The sequence below is a fragment of the Phyllobates terribilis genome, unplaced genomic scaffold, assembly GCF_046119375.1.
Source record: "Phyllobates terribilis strain yellow unplaced genomic scaffold, ASM4611937v1 Scaffold_259__1_contigs__length_2703414, whole genome shotgun sequence".
In the NCBI taxonomy this organism is placed as follows: Eukaryota; Metazoa; Chordata; class Amphibia; order Anura; family Dendrobatidae; genus Phyllobates; species Phyllobates terribilis.
Window position 1 is genome coordinate 811,250 of NW_027363019.1, and position 14,351 is coordinate 825,600.

The window sequence follows — 14,351 nt, forward strand, 5'->3', positions numbered from 1 at the left end:
GGAGGTGTAGTTACCACGGTGACCGACCTCCGCTGGCGGTGGAGTTACCGCGGTGACCGTCCTCTGCTGGAGGTGTAGTTACCACGGTGACCGCCCCCCGCTGGAGGTGTAGTTACCACGGTGACCGTCCCCCGCTGGAGGTGTAGTTACCACGGTGACCGTCCCCCGCTGGAGGTGTAGTTACCACGGTGACCGTCCCCCGCTGGAGGTGTAGTTACCACGGTGACCGTCCCCCGCTGGAGGTGTAGTTACCACGGTAACCGTCCTTCGCTGGAGGTGGAGTTACCACGTTGACCGTCCCCCGCTGTAGGTGGAGTTACCATGGTGACCGTCCTCCGCTGGCGGTGTAGTTACCACGGTGACCGACCTCCGCTGGCGGTGTAGTTACCACGGTGACCATCCTTCGCTGGAGGTGTAGTTGCCACGTTGACCGTCCCCCGCTGGAGGTGGAGTTCCCACGGTGACCGTCCTTCGCTGGAGGTGGAGTTCCCACGGTGACCGTCCCCCGCTGGAGGTGGAGTTCCCACGGTGACCGTCCTTCGCTGGAGGTGTGGTTGCCACGGTGACCATCCTTCGCTGGAGGTGTAGTTGCCACGGTGACCGTCCCCCGCTGGAGGTGGAGTTACCACGGTGACCGTCCCCCGCTGGAGGTGGAGTTACCACGGTGACCGCCCCCGCTGGTGGTGTAGTTACCACGGTGCCAGTCCCCTGCTGGAGGTGTAGTTACCACGGTGACCGTCCTCCTACGAGGCTGATAATGTGCGGTCAGATCAGTGGAGGAGGTCGCGGTGGAGATTGTGGCTTTTCCTCCAGATTCTTCCTGATAAATGTCGGATATTTGGGGCAGAATTCAGTGATTGTCGTTATATCGTCCCCTGTATCTCCATCTTCTCCTTTATCATGAAGACGCCGGCAGGACGAGATCCCTCCAGCTGATCCAGTGTTCATCCCTCCTTCTCCTGAATGACCCCGAGGATGGACGAGGACGAGACCACCAGAAGATTATTACACTTCACCCTGGAGATCATCTCCCTGCTGAGCGGAGAGGTAACTCCTCTACATTTCTATCAGCTTTATTGTGTTATGTAACAAGTCCGACATCGGGAAGAGGAAATCCAGAAGAGGAAGAGAAGGATTCTTTACTGTAAGAGCAGTGATTGTGTGCAGCTCTCTGCCAGGAGGAGTTGTCATGGGGATTCCCTATAAGAGCTGTAGAGGGGCCTGGATGTCTGTCCTGAGTGTAATAATATTCCAGGTTATGGCCCCAGATTACTGGAGACGGTTATTGATCCCGGGATTTCTACTGATTGTCAGATCTGGAGTCGGGAAGGAACTCTTCTCCCTAAGTGTCTCTCTCCATACACAGGATTACACAATAGTGAGGAAGACACCGGGGGAGGGTGTGACTCCCATCATCCATCTCCAGGAGTCAGGAGGGCGGAGCCCAGACCCCATCACAGAGCCTCCCCCGCACCCCCCGATACATGAGAGGAAGAAGAAGATCCTAGAGCTCAGCAACAAGATGATTGAGCTGCTGAGCGGAGAGGTGACTGCTGGGACATTATACAGGACAGCACTGGAGGATTCTGGGTGATGAGCGGAGAGGTGACTGCTGGGACATTATACAGGACAGCACTGGAGGATTCTGGGTGATGACCAGAGAGGTGACTGCTGGGACATTATACAGGACGGCACTGAAGGATTCCGGGTGATGATAGGAGAGGTGACTGCTGGGACATTATACAGGACAGCACTGGAGGATTCTGGGTGATGAGCGGAGAGGTGACTGCTGGGACATTATACAGGACAGCACTGGAGGATTCTGGGTGATGACCAGAGAGGTGACTGCTGGGACATTATACAGGACGGCACTGAAGGATTCCGGATGATGATAGGAGAGGTGACTGCTGGGACATTATACAGGACAGCACTGTAGGATTCTGGGTGATGAGCGGAGAGGTGACTGCTGGGACATTATACAGGACAGCACTGGAGGATTCTGGGTGATGACCGTAGAGGTGACTGCTGGGACATTATACAGGACAGCACTGGAGGATTCTGGGTGATGAGCGGAGAGGTGACTGCTGGGACATTATACAGGACGGCACTGGAGGATTCTGGGTGATGAGCGGAGAGGTGACTGCTGGGACATTATACAGGACGGCACTGGAGGATTCTGGGTAATGAGCGGAGAGGTGACTGCTGGGACATTATGCAGGACAGCACTGGAGGATTCTGGGTGATGAGCGGAGAGGTGACTGCTGGGACATTATACAGGACAGCACTGGAGGATTCTGGGTGATGACCGGAGAGGTGACTGCTGGGACATTATACAGGACAGCACTAGAGGATTCTGGGTGATGACCGGAGAGGTGACTGCTGGGACATTATACAGAACGGCACTGGAGGATTCTGGGTGATGACCGGAGAGTTGACTGCTGGGACATTATACAGGACGGCACTGGAGGATTCTGGGTGATGACCGCAGAGGTGACTGCTGGGACATTATACAGGACAGCACTGGAGGATTCTGGGTGATGACCGGAGAGGTGACTGCTGGGACATTATACAGGACGGCACTGGAGGATTCTGGGTGATGACCGGAGAGATGACTGCTGGGACATTAGACAGGACGGCATTGGCGGATTCTGGGTGATGACCGGAGAGGTGACTGCTGGGACATTATACAGGACGGCACTGGAGGATTCTGGGTGATGACCGGAGAGGTGACTGCTGGGACATTATACAGGACAGCACTGGAGGATTCTGGGTGATGACCGCAGAGGTCACTGCTGGGACATTATACAGGACAGCACTGGAGGATTCTGGGTGATGACCGCAGAGGTGACTGCTGGGACATTATACAGGACAGCACTGGAGAATTCTGGGTGATGACCGCAGAGGTGACTGCTGGGACATTATACAGGACAACACTGAGGGATTCTGGGTGATGACCGGAGAGGTGACTGCTGGGACATTATACAGGACAGCACTGGAGGATTCTGGGTGATGAGCGGAGAGGTGACTGCTGGGACATTATACAGTACCGCACTGGAGGATTCTGGGTGATGACCGGAGAGTTGACTGCTGGGACATTATACAGGACAACACTGGGGGATTCTGGGTGATGACCGGAGAGGTGACTGCTGGGACATTATACAGGACAGCACTGGAGGATTCTGGGTGATGAGCGGAGAGGTGACTGCTGGGACATTATACAGGACAGCACTGGAGGATTCTGGGTGATGACCGGAGAGGTGACTGATGGGACATTGTACAGGACAGCACTGGAGGATTCTGGGTGATGACCGGAGAGGTGACTGCTGGGAGATTATACAGGACAGCACTGGAGGATTCTGGTGATGACCGGAGAGGTGACTGCTGGGACATTATACAGGACAGCACTGGAGGATTCTGGGTGATGAGCGCAGAGGTGACTGCTCGGACATTATACAGGACGGCACTGGAGGATTCTGGGTGATGACCGGAGAGGTGACTGCTGGGACATTATACAGAACGGCACTGGAGGATTCTGGGTGATGACCGGAGAGTTGAATGCTGGGACATTATACAGGACGGCACTGGAGGATTCTGGGTGATGACCGCAGAGGTGACTGCTGGGACATTATACAGGACGGCACTGGAGGATTCTGGGTGATGACCGGAGAGGTGACTGCTGGGACATTATACAGGACAGCACTGGAGGATTCTGGGTGATGACCGCAGAGGTCACTGCTGGGACATTATACAGGACAGCACTGGAGGATTCTGGGTGATGACCGCAGAGGTGACTGCTGGGACATTATACAGGACAGCACTGGAGGATTCTGGGTGATGACCGGAGAGGTGACTGCTGGGACATTATACAGGACGGCACTGGAGGATTCTGGGTGATGACCGTAGAGATGACTGCTGGGACATTATACAGGACGGCTTTGGCGGATTCTGGGTGATGACCGGAGAGGTGACTGCTGGGACATTATACAGGACGGCACTGGAGGATTCTGGGTGATGACCGGAGAGGTGACTGCTGGGACATTATACAGGACAGCACTGGAGGATTTTGGGTGATGACCGGAGAGGTGACTGCTCGGACATTATACAGGACGGCACTGGAGGATTCTGGGTGATGACCGGAGAGGTGACTGCTGGGACATTATACAGGACAGCACTGGAGGATTCTGGGTGATGAGCGGAGAGGTGACTGCTGAAACTTTATACAGGACAGCACTGGAGGATTCTGGGTGATGACCGGAGAGGTGACTGCTGGGACATTATACAGGACAGCACTGGAGGATTCTGGGTGATGAGCGGAGAGGTGACTGCTGGGACATTATACAGGACAGCACTGGAGGATTCTGGGTGATGACCGGAGAGGTGACTGATGGGACATTATACAGGACAGCACTGGAGGATTCTGGGTGATGACCGGAGAGGTGACTGCTGGGAGATTATACAGGACAGCACTGGAGGATTCTGGTGATGACCGGAGAGGTGACTGCTGGGACATTATACAGGACAGCACTGGAGGATTCTGGGTGATGAGCGCAGAGGTGACTGCTCGGACATTATACAGGACGGCACTGGAGGATTCTGGGTGATGACCGGAGAGGTGACTGCTGGGACATTATACAGAACGGCACTGGAGGATTCTGGGTGATGACCGGAGAGTTGACTGCTGGGACATTATACAGGACGGCACTGGAGGATTCTGGGTGATGACCGCAGAGGTGACTGCTGGGACATTATACAGGACAGCACTGGAGGACTCTGGGTGATGACCGGAGAGGTGACTGCTGGGACATTATACAGGACGGCACTGGAGGATTCTGGGTGATGACCGGAGAGATGACTGCTGGGACATTATACAGGACGGCATTGGCGGATTCTGGGTGATGACCGGAGAGGTGACTGCTGGGACATTATACAGGACGGCACTGGAGGATTCTGGGTGATGACCGGAGAGGTGACTGCTGGGACATTATACAGGACAGCACTGGAGGATTCTGGGTTATGACCGCAGAGGTCACTGCTGGGACATTATACAGGACAGCACTGGAGGATTCTGGGTGATGACCGCAGAGGTGACTGCTGGGACATTATACAGGACAGCACTGGAGGATTCTGGGTGATGACCGCAGAGGTGACTGCTGTGACATTATACAGGACAACACTGAGGGATTCTGGGTGATGACCGGAGAGGTGACTGCTGGGACATTATACAGGACAGCACTGGAGGATTCTGGGTGATGAGCGGAGAGGTGACTGCTGGGACATTATACAGTACCGCACTGGAGGATTCTGGGTGATGACCGGAGAGGTGACTGCTGGGACATTATACAGGACAACACTGGGGGATTCTGGGTGATGACCGGAGAGGTGACTGCTGGGACATTATACAGGACAGCACTGGAGGATTCTGGGTGATGAGCGGAGAGGTGACTGCTGGGACATTATACAGGACAGCACTGGAGGATTCTGGGTGATGACCGGAGAGGTGACTGATGGGACATTGTACAGGACAGCACTGGAGGATTCTGGGTGATGACCGGAGAGGTGACTGCTGGGAGATTATACAGGACAGCACTGGAGGATTATGGGTGATGACCGCAGAGGTGACTGCTGGGACATTATACAGGACAGCACTGGAGGATTCTGGTGATGACCGGAGAGGTGACTGCTGGGACATTATACAGGACAGCACTGGAGGATTCTGGGTGATGAGCGCAGAGGTGACTGCTCGGACATTATACAGGACGGCACTGGAGGATTCTGGGTGATGACCGGAGAGGTGACTGCTGGGACATTATACAGAACGGCACTGGAGGATTCTGGGTGATGACCGGAGAGTTGAATGCTGGGACATTATACAGGACGGCACTGGAGGATTCTGGGTGATGACCGCAGAGGTGACTGCTGGGACATTATACAGGACAGCACTGGAGGATTCTGGGTGATGACCGGAGAGGTGACTGCTGGGACATTATACAGGACGGCACTGGAGGATTCTGGGTGATGACCAGAGAGATGACTGCTGGGACATTATACAGGACGGCATTGGCGGATTCTGGGTGATGACCGGAGAGGTGACTGCTGGGACATTATACAGGATGGCACTGGAGGATTCTGGGTGATGACCGGAGAGGTGACTGCTGGGACATTATACAGGACAGCACTGGAGGATTCTGGGTGATGACCGCAGAGGTCACTGCTGGGACATTATACAGGACAGCACTGGAGGATTCTGGGTGATGACCGCAGAGGTGACTGCTGGGACATTATACAGGACAGCACTGGAGGATTCTGGGTGATGACCGCAGAGGTGACTGCTGGGACATTATACAGGACAACACTGAGGGATTCTGGGTGATGACCGGAGAGGTGACTGCTGGGACATTATACAGGACAGCACTGGAGGATTCTGGGTGATGAGCGGAGAGGTCACTGCTGGGACATTATACAGTACCGCACTGGAGGATTCTGGGTGATGACCGGAGAGGTGACTGCTGGGACATTATACTGGACAGCACTGGAGGATTCTGGGTGATGTCCGGAGAGGTGACTGCTGGGACATTATACAGGACAGCAGTGGAGGATTCTGGGTGATGACCGGAGAGGTGACTGCTGGAACATTATACAGGACAGCACTGTAGGATTCTGGGTGATGACCGGAGAGGTGACTGCTGGGACATTATACAGGACAACACTGGGGGATTCTGGGTGATGACCGGAGAGGTGACTGCTGGGACATTATACAGGACAGCACTGGAGGATTCTGGGTGATGAGCGCAGAGGTGACTGCTGGGACATTATACAGGACAGCACTGGAGGATTCTGGGTGATGATTGGAGAGGTGACTGCTGGGACATTATAGAGCTCAGCAACAAGATGATTGAGCTGCTGAGCGGAGAGGTGACTGCTGGGACATTATACAGGACAGTACTGGAGGATTGGGTGATGAGCGGAGAGGTGACTGCTGGGACATTATACAGGACAGCACTGGAGGATTCTGGGTGATGACCGTAGAGGTGACTGCTGGGACATTATACAGGACAGCACTGGAGGATTCTGGGTGATGAGCGGAGAGGTGACTGCTGGGACATTATACAGGACGGCACTGGAGGATTCTGGGTGATGAGCGGAGAGGTGACTTCTGGGACATAATGCAGGACAGCACTGGAGGATTCTGGGTGATGAGCGGAGAGGTGACTGCTGGGACATTATACAGGACAGCACTGGAGGATTCTGGGTGATGACCGGAGAGGTGACTGCTGGGACATTATACAGGACAGCACTAAAGGATTCTGGGTGATGACCGGAGAGGTGACTGCTGGGACATTATACAGGACAGCACTGGAGGATTCTGGGTGATGTCCGGAGAGGTGACTGCTGGGACATTATACAGGACAGCACTGGAGGATTCTGGGTGATGACCGGAGAGGTGACTGCTGGAACATTATACAGGACAGCACTGGAGGATTCTGGGTGATGACCGGAGAGGTGACTGCTGGGACATTATACAAGAAAACAATGGGGGATTCTGGGTGATGACCGGAGAGGTGACTGCTGGGACATTATACAGGACAGCACTGGAGGATTCTGGGTGATGAGCGCAGAGGTGACTGCTGGGACATTATACAGGACAGCACTGGAGGATTCTGGGTGATGACCGGAGAGGTGACTGCTGGGACATTATACAGGACGGCACTGGAGGATTCTGGGTGATGACCGGAGAGATGACTGCTGGGACATTATACAGGACGGCATTGACGGATTCTGGGTGATAACCGGAGAGGTGACTGCTGGGACATTATACAGGACGGCACTGGAGGATTCTGGGTGATGACCGGAGAGGTGACTGCTGGGACATTATTCAGGACAGCACTGGAGGATTCTGGGTGATGACCGGAGAGGTGACTGCTGGGACTTTATACAGGACAGCACTGGAGGATTCTGGGTGATGACCGGAGAGGTGACTGCTGGGACATTATACAGGACAGCACTGGAGGATTCTGGGTGATGAGCGGAGAGGTGACTGCTGGGACATTATACAGGACAGCACTGGAGGATACTGGGTGATGACCAGAGAGGTGACTAATGGGACATTATACAGGACAGCAATGGAGGATTCTGGGTGATGACCGGAGAGGTGACTGCTGGGAGATTATACAGGACAGCACTGGAGGATTCTGGTGATGACCGGAGAGGTGACTGCTGGGACATTATACAGGACAGCACTGGAGGATTCTGGGTGATGAGCGCAGAGGTGACTGCTCGGACATTATACAGGACGGCACTGGAGGATTCTGGGTGATGACCGGAGAGGTGACTGCTGGGACATTATACAGAATGGCACTGGAGGATTCTGGGTGATGACCGGAGAGTTGACTGCTGGGACATTATACCGGACGGCACTGGAGGATTCTGGGTGATGACCGCAGAGGTGACTGCTGGGACATTATACAGGACAGCACTGGAGGATTCTGGGTGATGACCGGAGAGGTGACTGCTGGGACATTATACAGGACGGCACTGGAGGATTCTGGGTGATGACCGGAGAGGTGACTGCTGGGACATTATACAGGACAGCACTGGAGGATTTTGGGTGATGACCGGAGAGGTGACTGCTCGGACATTATACAGGACGGCACTGGAGGATTCTGGGTGATGACCGGAGAGGTGACTGCTGGGACATTATTCAGGACAGCACTGGAGGATTCTGGGTGATGACCGGAGAGGTGACTGCTGGGACTTTATACAGGACAGCACTGGAGGATTCTGGGTGATGACCGGAGAGGTGACTGCTGGGACATTATACAGGACAGCACTGGAGGATTCTGGGTGATGAGCGGAGAGGTGACTGCTGGGACATTATACAGGACAGCACTGGAGGATTCTGGGTGATGACCAGAGAGGTGACTAATGGGACATTATACAGGACAGCAATGGAGGATTCTGGGTGATGACCGGAGAGGTGACTGCTGGGAGATTATACAGGACAGCACTGGAGGATTCTGGTGATGACCGGAGAGGTGACTGCTGGGACATTATACAGGACAGCACTGGAGGATTCTGGGTGATGAGCGCAGAGGTGACTGCTCGGACATTATACAGGACGGCACTGGAGGATTCTGGGTGATGACCGGAGAGGTGACTGCTGGGACATTATACAGAACGGCACTGGAGGATTCTGGGTGATGACCGGAGAGTTGACTGCTGGGACATTATACCGGACGGCACTGGAGGATTCTGGGTGATGACCGCAGAGGTGACTGCTGGGACATTATACAGGACAGCACTGGAGGATTCTGGGTGATGACCGGAGAGGTGACTGCTGGGACATTATACAGGACGGCACTGGAGGATTCTGGGTGATGACCGGAGAGATGACTGCTGGGACATTATACGGGACGGCATTGGCGGATTCTGGGTGATGACCGGAGAGGTGACTTCTGGGACATTATACAGGACGGCACTGGAGGATTCTGGGTGATGACCGGAGAGGTGACTGCTGGGACATTATACAGGACAGCACTGGAGGATTCTGGGTGATGACCGCAGAGGTCACTGCTGGGACATTATACAGGACAGCACTGGAGGATTCTGGGTGATGACCGCAGAGGTGACTGCTGGGACATTATACAGGACAGCACTGGAGGATTCTGGGTGATGACCGCAGAGGTGACTGCAGGGACATTATACAGGACAACACTGAGGGATTCTGGGTGATGACCGGAGAATTGACTGCTGGGACATTATACAGGACAGCTCTGGAGGATTCTGGGTGATGAGCGGAGAGGTGACTGCTGGGACATTATACAGGACGGCACTGGAGGATTCTGGGTGATGAGCGGAGAGGTGACTGCTGGGACATTATACAGGACGGCACTGGAGGATTCTGGGTGATGAGCGGAGAGGTGACTGCTGGGACATTATACAGGACAGCACTGGAGGATTCTGAGTGATGACCGGAGAGGTGACTGCTGGGACATTATACAGGACAGCACTGGAGGATTCTGGGTGATGACCGGAGAGGTGACTGCTGGGACATTATACAGGACAGCACTGGAGGATTCTGGGTGATGACCGGAGAGGTGACTGCTGGGACATTATACAGGACAGCACTGGAGGATTCTGGGTGATGAGTGGAGAGGTGACTGCTGAGACATTATACAGGACGGCACTGGAGGATTCTGGGTGATGACCGGAGAGGTGACTGCTGGGACTTTATACAGGACGGCACTGGAGGATTCTGGGTGATGACCGGAGAGGTGACTGCTGTAACATTATACAGGACAGCACTGGAGGATTCTGGGTGATGACCGGAGAGGTGGCTGCTGGGAGATTATACAGGACAGCACTGGAGGATTCTGGGTGATGACCGGAGAGGTGACTGCTGGGACATTATACAGGACAGCACTGGAGGATTCTGGGTGATGACCGGAGAGGTGACTGCTGGGACATTATACAGGACAGCACTGGAGGATTCTGAGTGATGAGCGCAGTGGTGACTGCTCGGACATTATACAGGACGGCACTGGAGGATTCTGGGTGATGAGCGGAGAGTTGACTGCTGGGACATTATACAGGACAGCACTAGAGGATTCTGTGTGATGACCGGAGAGGTGACTGCTGGGACATTATACAGGACAGCACTGGAGGATTCTGGGTGATGAGCGCAGAGGTGACTGCTCGGACATTATACAGGACGGCACTGGAGGATTCTGGGTGATGACCGGAGAGGTGTCTGCTGGGACATTATACAGGACGGCACTGGAGGATTCTGGGTGATCACCGGAGAGGTGACTGCTGGGACATTATACACGACGGCACTGGAGGATTCTGGGTGATGACCGGAGAGGTGACTGCTGGGACATTATACAGGACGGCACTGGAGGATTCTGGGTGATGAGCGGAGAGGTGACTGCTGGGACATTATACAGGACAGCACTGGAGGATTCTGAGTGATGACCGGAGAGGTGACTGCTGGGACATTATACAGGACAGCACTGGAGGATTCTGGGTGATGACCGGAGAGGTGACTGCTGGGACATTATACAGGACAGCACTGGGGGATTCTGGGTGATGAGTGGAGAAGTGACTGCTGGGACATTATACAGGACAGCACTGGAGGATTCTGGGTGATGAGTGGAGAGGTGACTGCTGAGACATTATACAGGACGGCACTGGAGGATTCTGGGTGATGACCGGAGAGGTGACTGCTGGGACTTTATACAGGACGGCACTGGAGGATTCTGGGTGATGACCGGAGAGGTGACTGCTGTAACATTATACAGGACAGCACTGGAGGATTCTGGGTGATGACCGGAGAGGTGGCTGCTGGGAGATTATACAGGACAGCACTGGAGGATTCTGGGTGATGACCGGAGAGGTGACTGCTGGGACATTATACAGGACAGCACTGGAGGATTCTGGGTGATGACCGGAGAGGTGACTGCTGGGACATTATACAGGACAGCACTGGAGGATTCTGAGTGATGAGCGCAGTGGTGACTGCTCGGACATTATACAGGACGGCACTGGAGGATTCTGGGTGATGAGCGGAGAGTTGACTGCTGGGACATTATACAGGACAGCACTAGAGGATTCTGTGTGATGACCGGAGAGGTGACTGCTGGGACATTATACAGGACAGCACTGGAGGATTCTGGGTGATGAGCGCAGAGGTGACTGCTCGGACATTATACAGGACGGCACTGGAGGATTCTGGGTGATGACCGGAGAGGTGACTGCTGGGACATTATACAGGACGGCACTGGAGGATTCTGGGTGATCACCGGAGAGGTGACTGCTGGGACATTATACACGACGGCACTGGAGGATTCTGGGTGATGACCGGAGAGGTGACTGCTGGGACATTATACAGGACAGCACTGGAGGATTCTGGGTGATGAACGGAGAGTTGACTGCTGGGACATTATACAGGACAGCACTGGAGGATTCTGGGTGATGACCGCAGAGGTGACTGCTGGGACATTATCCAGGACGGCACTGGGGGATTCTGGGTGATGAGTGGAGAGGTGACTGCTGGGACATTATACAGGACACCACTGGAGGATTCTGGGTGATGACCGGAGAGGTGACTGCTGGGACATTATACAGGACGGCACTGGAGGATTCTGGGTGATGACCGGAGAGGTGACTGCTGGGAGATTATACTGGACAGCACTGGAGGATTCTGGGTGATGAGCGCAGAGGTGACTGCTGGGACATTATACAGGACGGCACTGGAGGATTCTGGGTGATGAGCGCAGAGGTGACTGCTGGGACATTATACAGGACAACACTGGGGGATTCTGGGTGATGACCGGAGAGGTGACTGCTGGGACATTATACAGGACAGCACTGGAGGATTCTGGGTGATGAGCGCAGAGGTGACTGCTCGGACATTATACAGGACGGCACTGGAGGATTCTGGGTGATGACCGGAGAGGTGACTGCTGGGACATTATACAGAACGGCACTGGAGGATTCTGGGTGATGACCGGAGAGTTGACTGCTGGGACATTATACAGGACAGCACTGGAGGATTCTGGGTGATGACCGCAGAGGTGACTGCTGGGACATTATACAGGACAGCACTGGAGGATTCTGGGTGATGACCGGAGAGGTGACTGCTGGTACATTATACAGGACGGCACTGGAGGATTCTGGGTGATGACCGGAGAGGTGACTGCTGGGACATTATACAGGACGGCACTGGAGGATTCTGGGTGATGACCGGAGAGATGACTGCTGGGACATTATACAGGACGGCATTGGCGGATTCTGGGTGATGACCGGAGAGGTGACTGCTGGGACATTATACAGGACGGCACTGGAGGATTCTGGGTGATGACCGGAGAGGTGACTGCTGGGACATTATACAGGACAGCACTGGAGGATTCTGGGTGATGACGGCAGAGGTGACAGCTGGGACATTATACAGGACAGCACTGGAGGATTCTGGGTGATGACCGCAGAGGTGACTGCTGGGACATTATACAGGACAGCACTGGAGTATTCTGGGTGATGACCGCAGAGGTGACTGATGGGACATTATACAGGTCAGCACTGGAGGATTCTGGGTGATGACCGGAGAGTTGACTGCTGGGACATTATACAGGACAGCACTGGAGGATTCTGGGTGATGACCGGAGAGGTGACTGCTGGGACATTATACAGGACAGCACTGGAGGATTCTGGGTGATGAGTGGAGAGGTGACTGCTAAGACATTATACAGGACGGCACTGGAGGATTCTGGGTGATGACTGGAGAGGTGACTGCTGGGACTTTATACAGGACAGCACTGGAGGATTCTGGGTGATGACCGGAGAGGTGACTGCTGGGACATTATACAGGACAGCACTGGAGGATTCTGGGTGATGACCGGAGAGGTGACTGCTGGGAGATTATACAGGACAGCACTGGAGGATTCTGGGTGATGACCGGAGAGGTGACTGCTGGGACATTATACAGGACAGCACTGGAGGATTCTGGGTGATGACCGGAGAGGTGACTGCTGGGACATTATACAGGACAGCACTGGAGGATTCTGGGTGATGAGCGCAGAGGTGACTGCTGGGACATTATACAGGACAGCACTGGAGGATTCTGGGTGATGACCGCAGAGGTGACTGCTGGGACATTATACAGGACAGCACTGGAGGATTCTGGGTGATGACCGGAGAGTTGACTGCTGCGACATTATACAGGACAGCACTGGAGGATTCTGGGTGATGACCGGAGAGGTGACTGCTGGGACATTATACAGGACAGCACTGGAGGATTCTGGGTGATGAGTGGAGAGGTGACTGCTAAGACATTATACAGGACGGCACTGGAGGATTCTGGGTGATGACTGGAGAGGTGACTGCTGGGACTTTATACAGGACAGCACTGGAGGATTCTGGGTGATGACCGGAGAGGTGACTGCTGGGACATTATACAGGACAGCACTGGAGGATTCTGGGTGATGACCGGAGAGGTGACTGCTGGGAGATTATACAGGACAGCACTGGAGGATTCTGGGTGATGACCGGAGAGGTGACTGCTGGGACATTATACAGGACAGCACTGGAGGATTCTGGGTGATGACCGGAGAGGTGACTGCTGGGACATTATACAGGACAGCACTGGAGGATTCTGGGTGATGAGCGCAGAGGTGACTGCTCGGACATTATACAGGACGGCACTGGAGGATTCTGGGTGATGAGCGGAGAGTTGACTGCTGGGATATTATAGAGGACAGCACTGGAGGATTCTGGGTGATGACCGGAGAGGTGACTGCTGGGACATTATACAGGACAGCACTGGAGGATTCTGGGTGATGAGCGCAGAGGTGACTGCT

The 14,351-nt window shown here is 54.3% G+C and overlaps 1 protein-coding gene across 1 annotated transcript in view; it reads left to right on the top strand.

The window, feature by feature from the left end:
* Positions 1–782: 782 nt before the first annotated feature.
* The window catches only part of LOC141219270 (uncharacterized), a 47,508-nt gene continuing 33,939 nt past the window's right edge, over positions 783–14,351 (top strand). The window contains exons 1-2 of the mRNA XM_073666045.1: positions 783–1,047; positions 1,367–1,546. Of these exons, the coding sequence (XP_073522146.1) occupies positions 964–1,047; positions 1,367–1,546 (264 nt within the window). The 5' untranslated portion in view covers positions 783–963. The remainder of the gene's footprint in view (positions 1,048–1,366; positions 1,547–14,351) is intronic.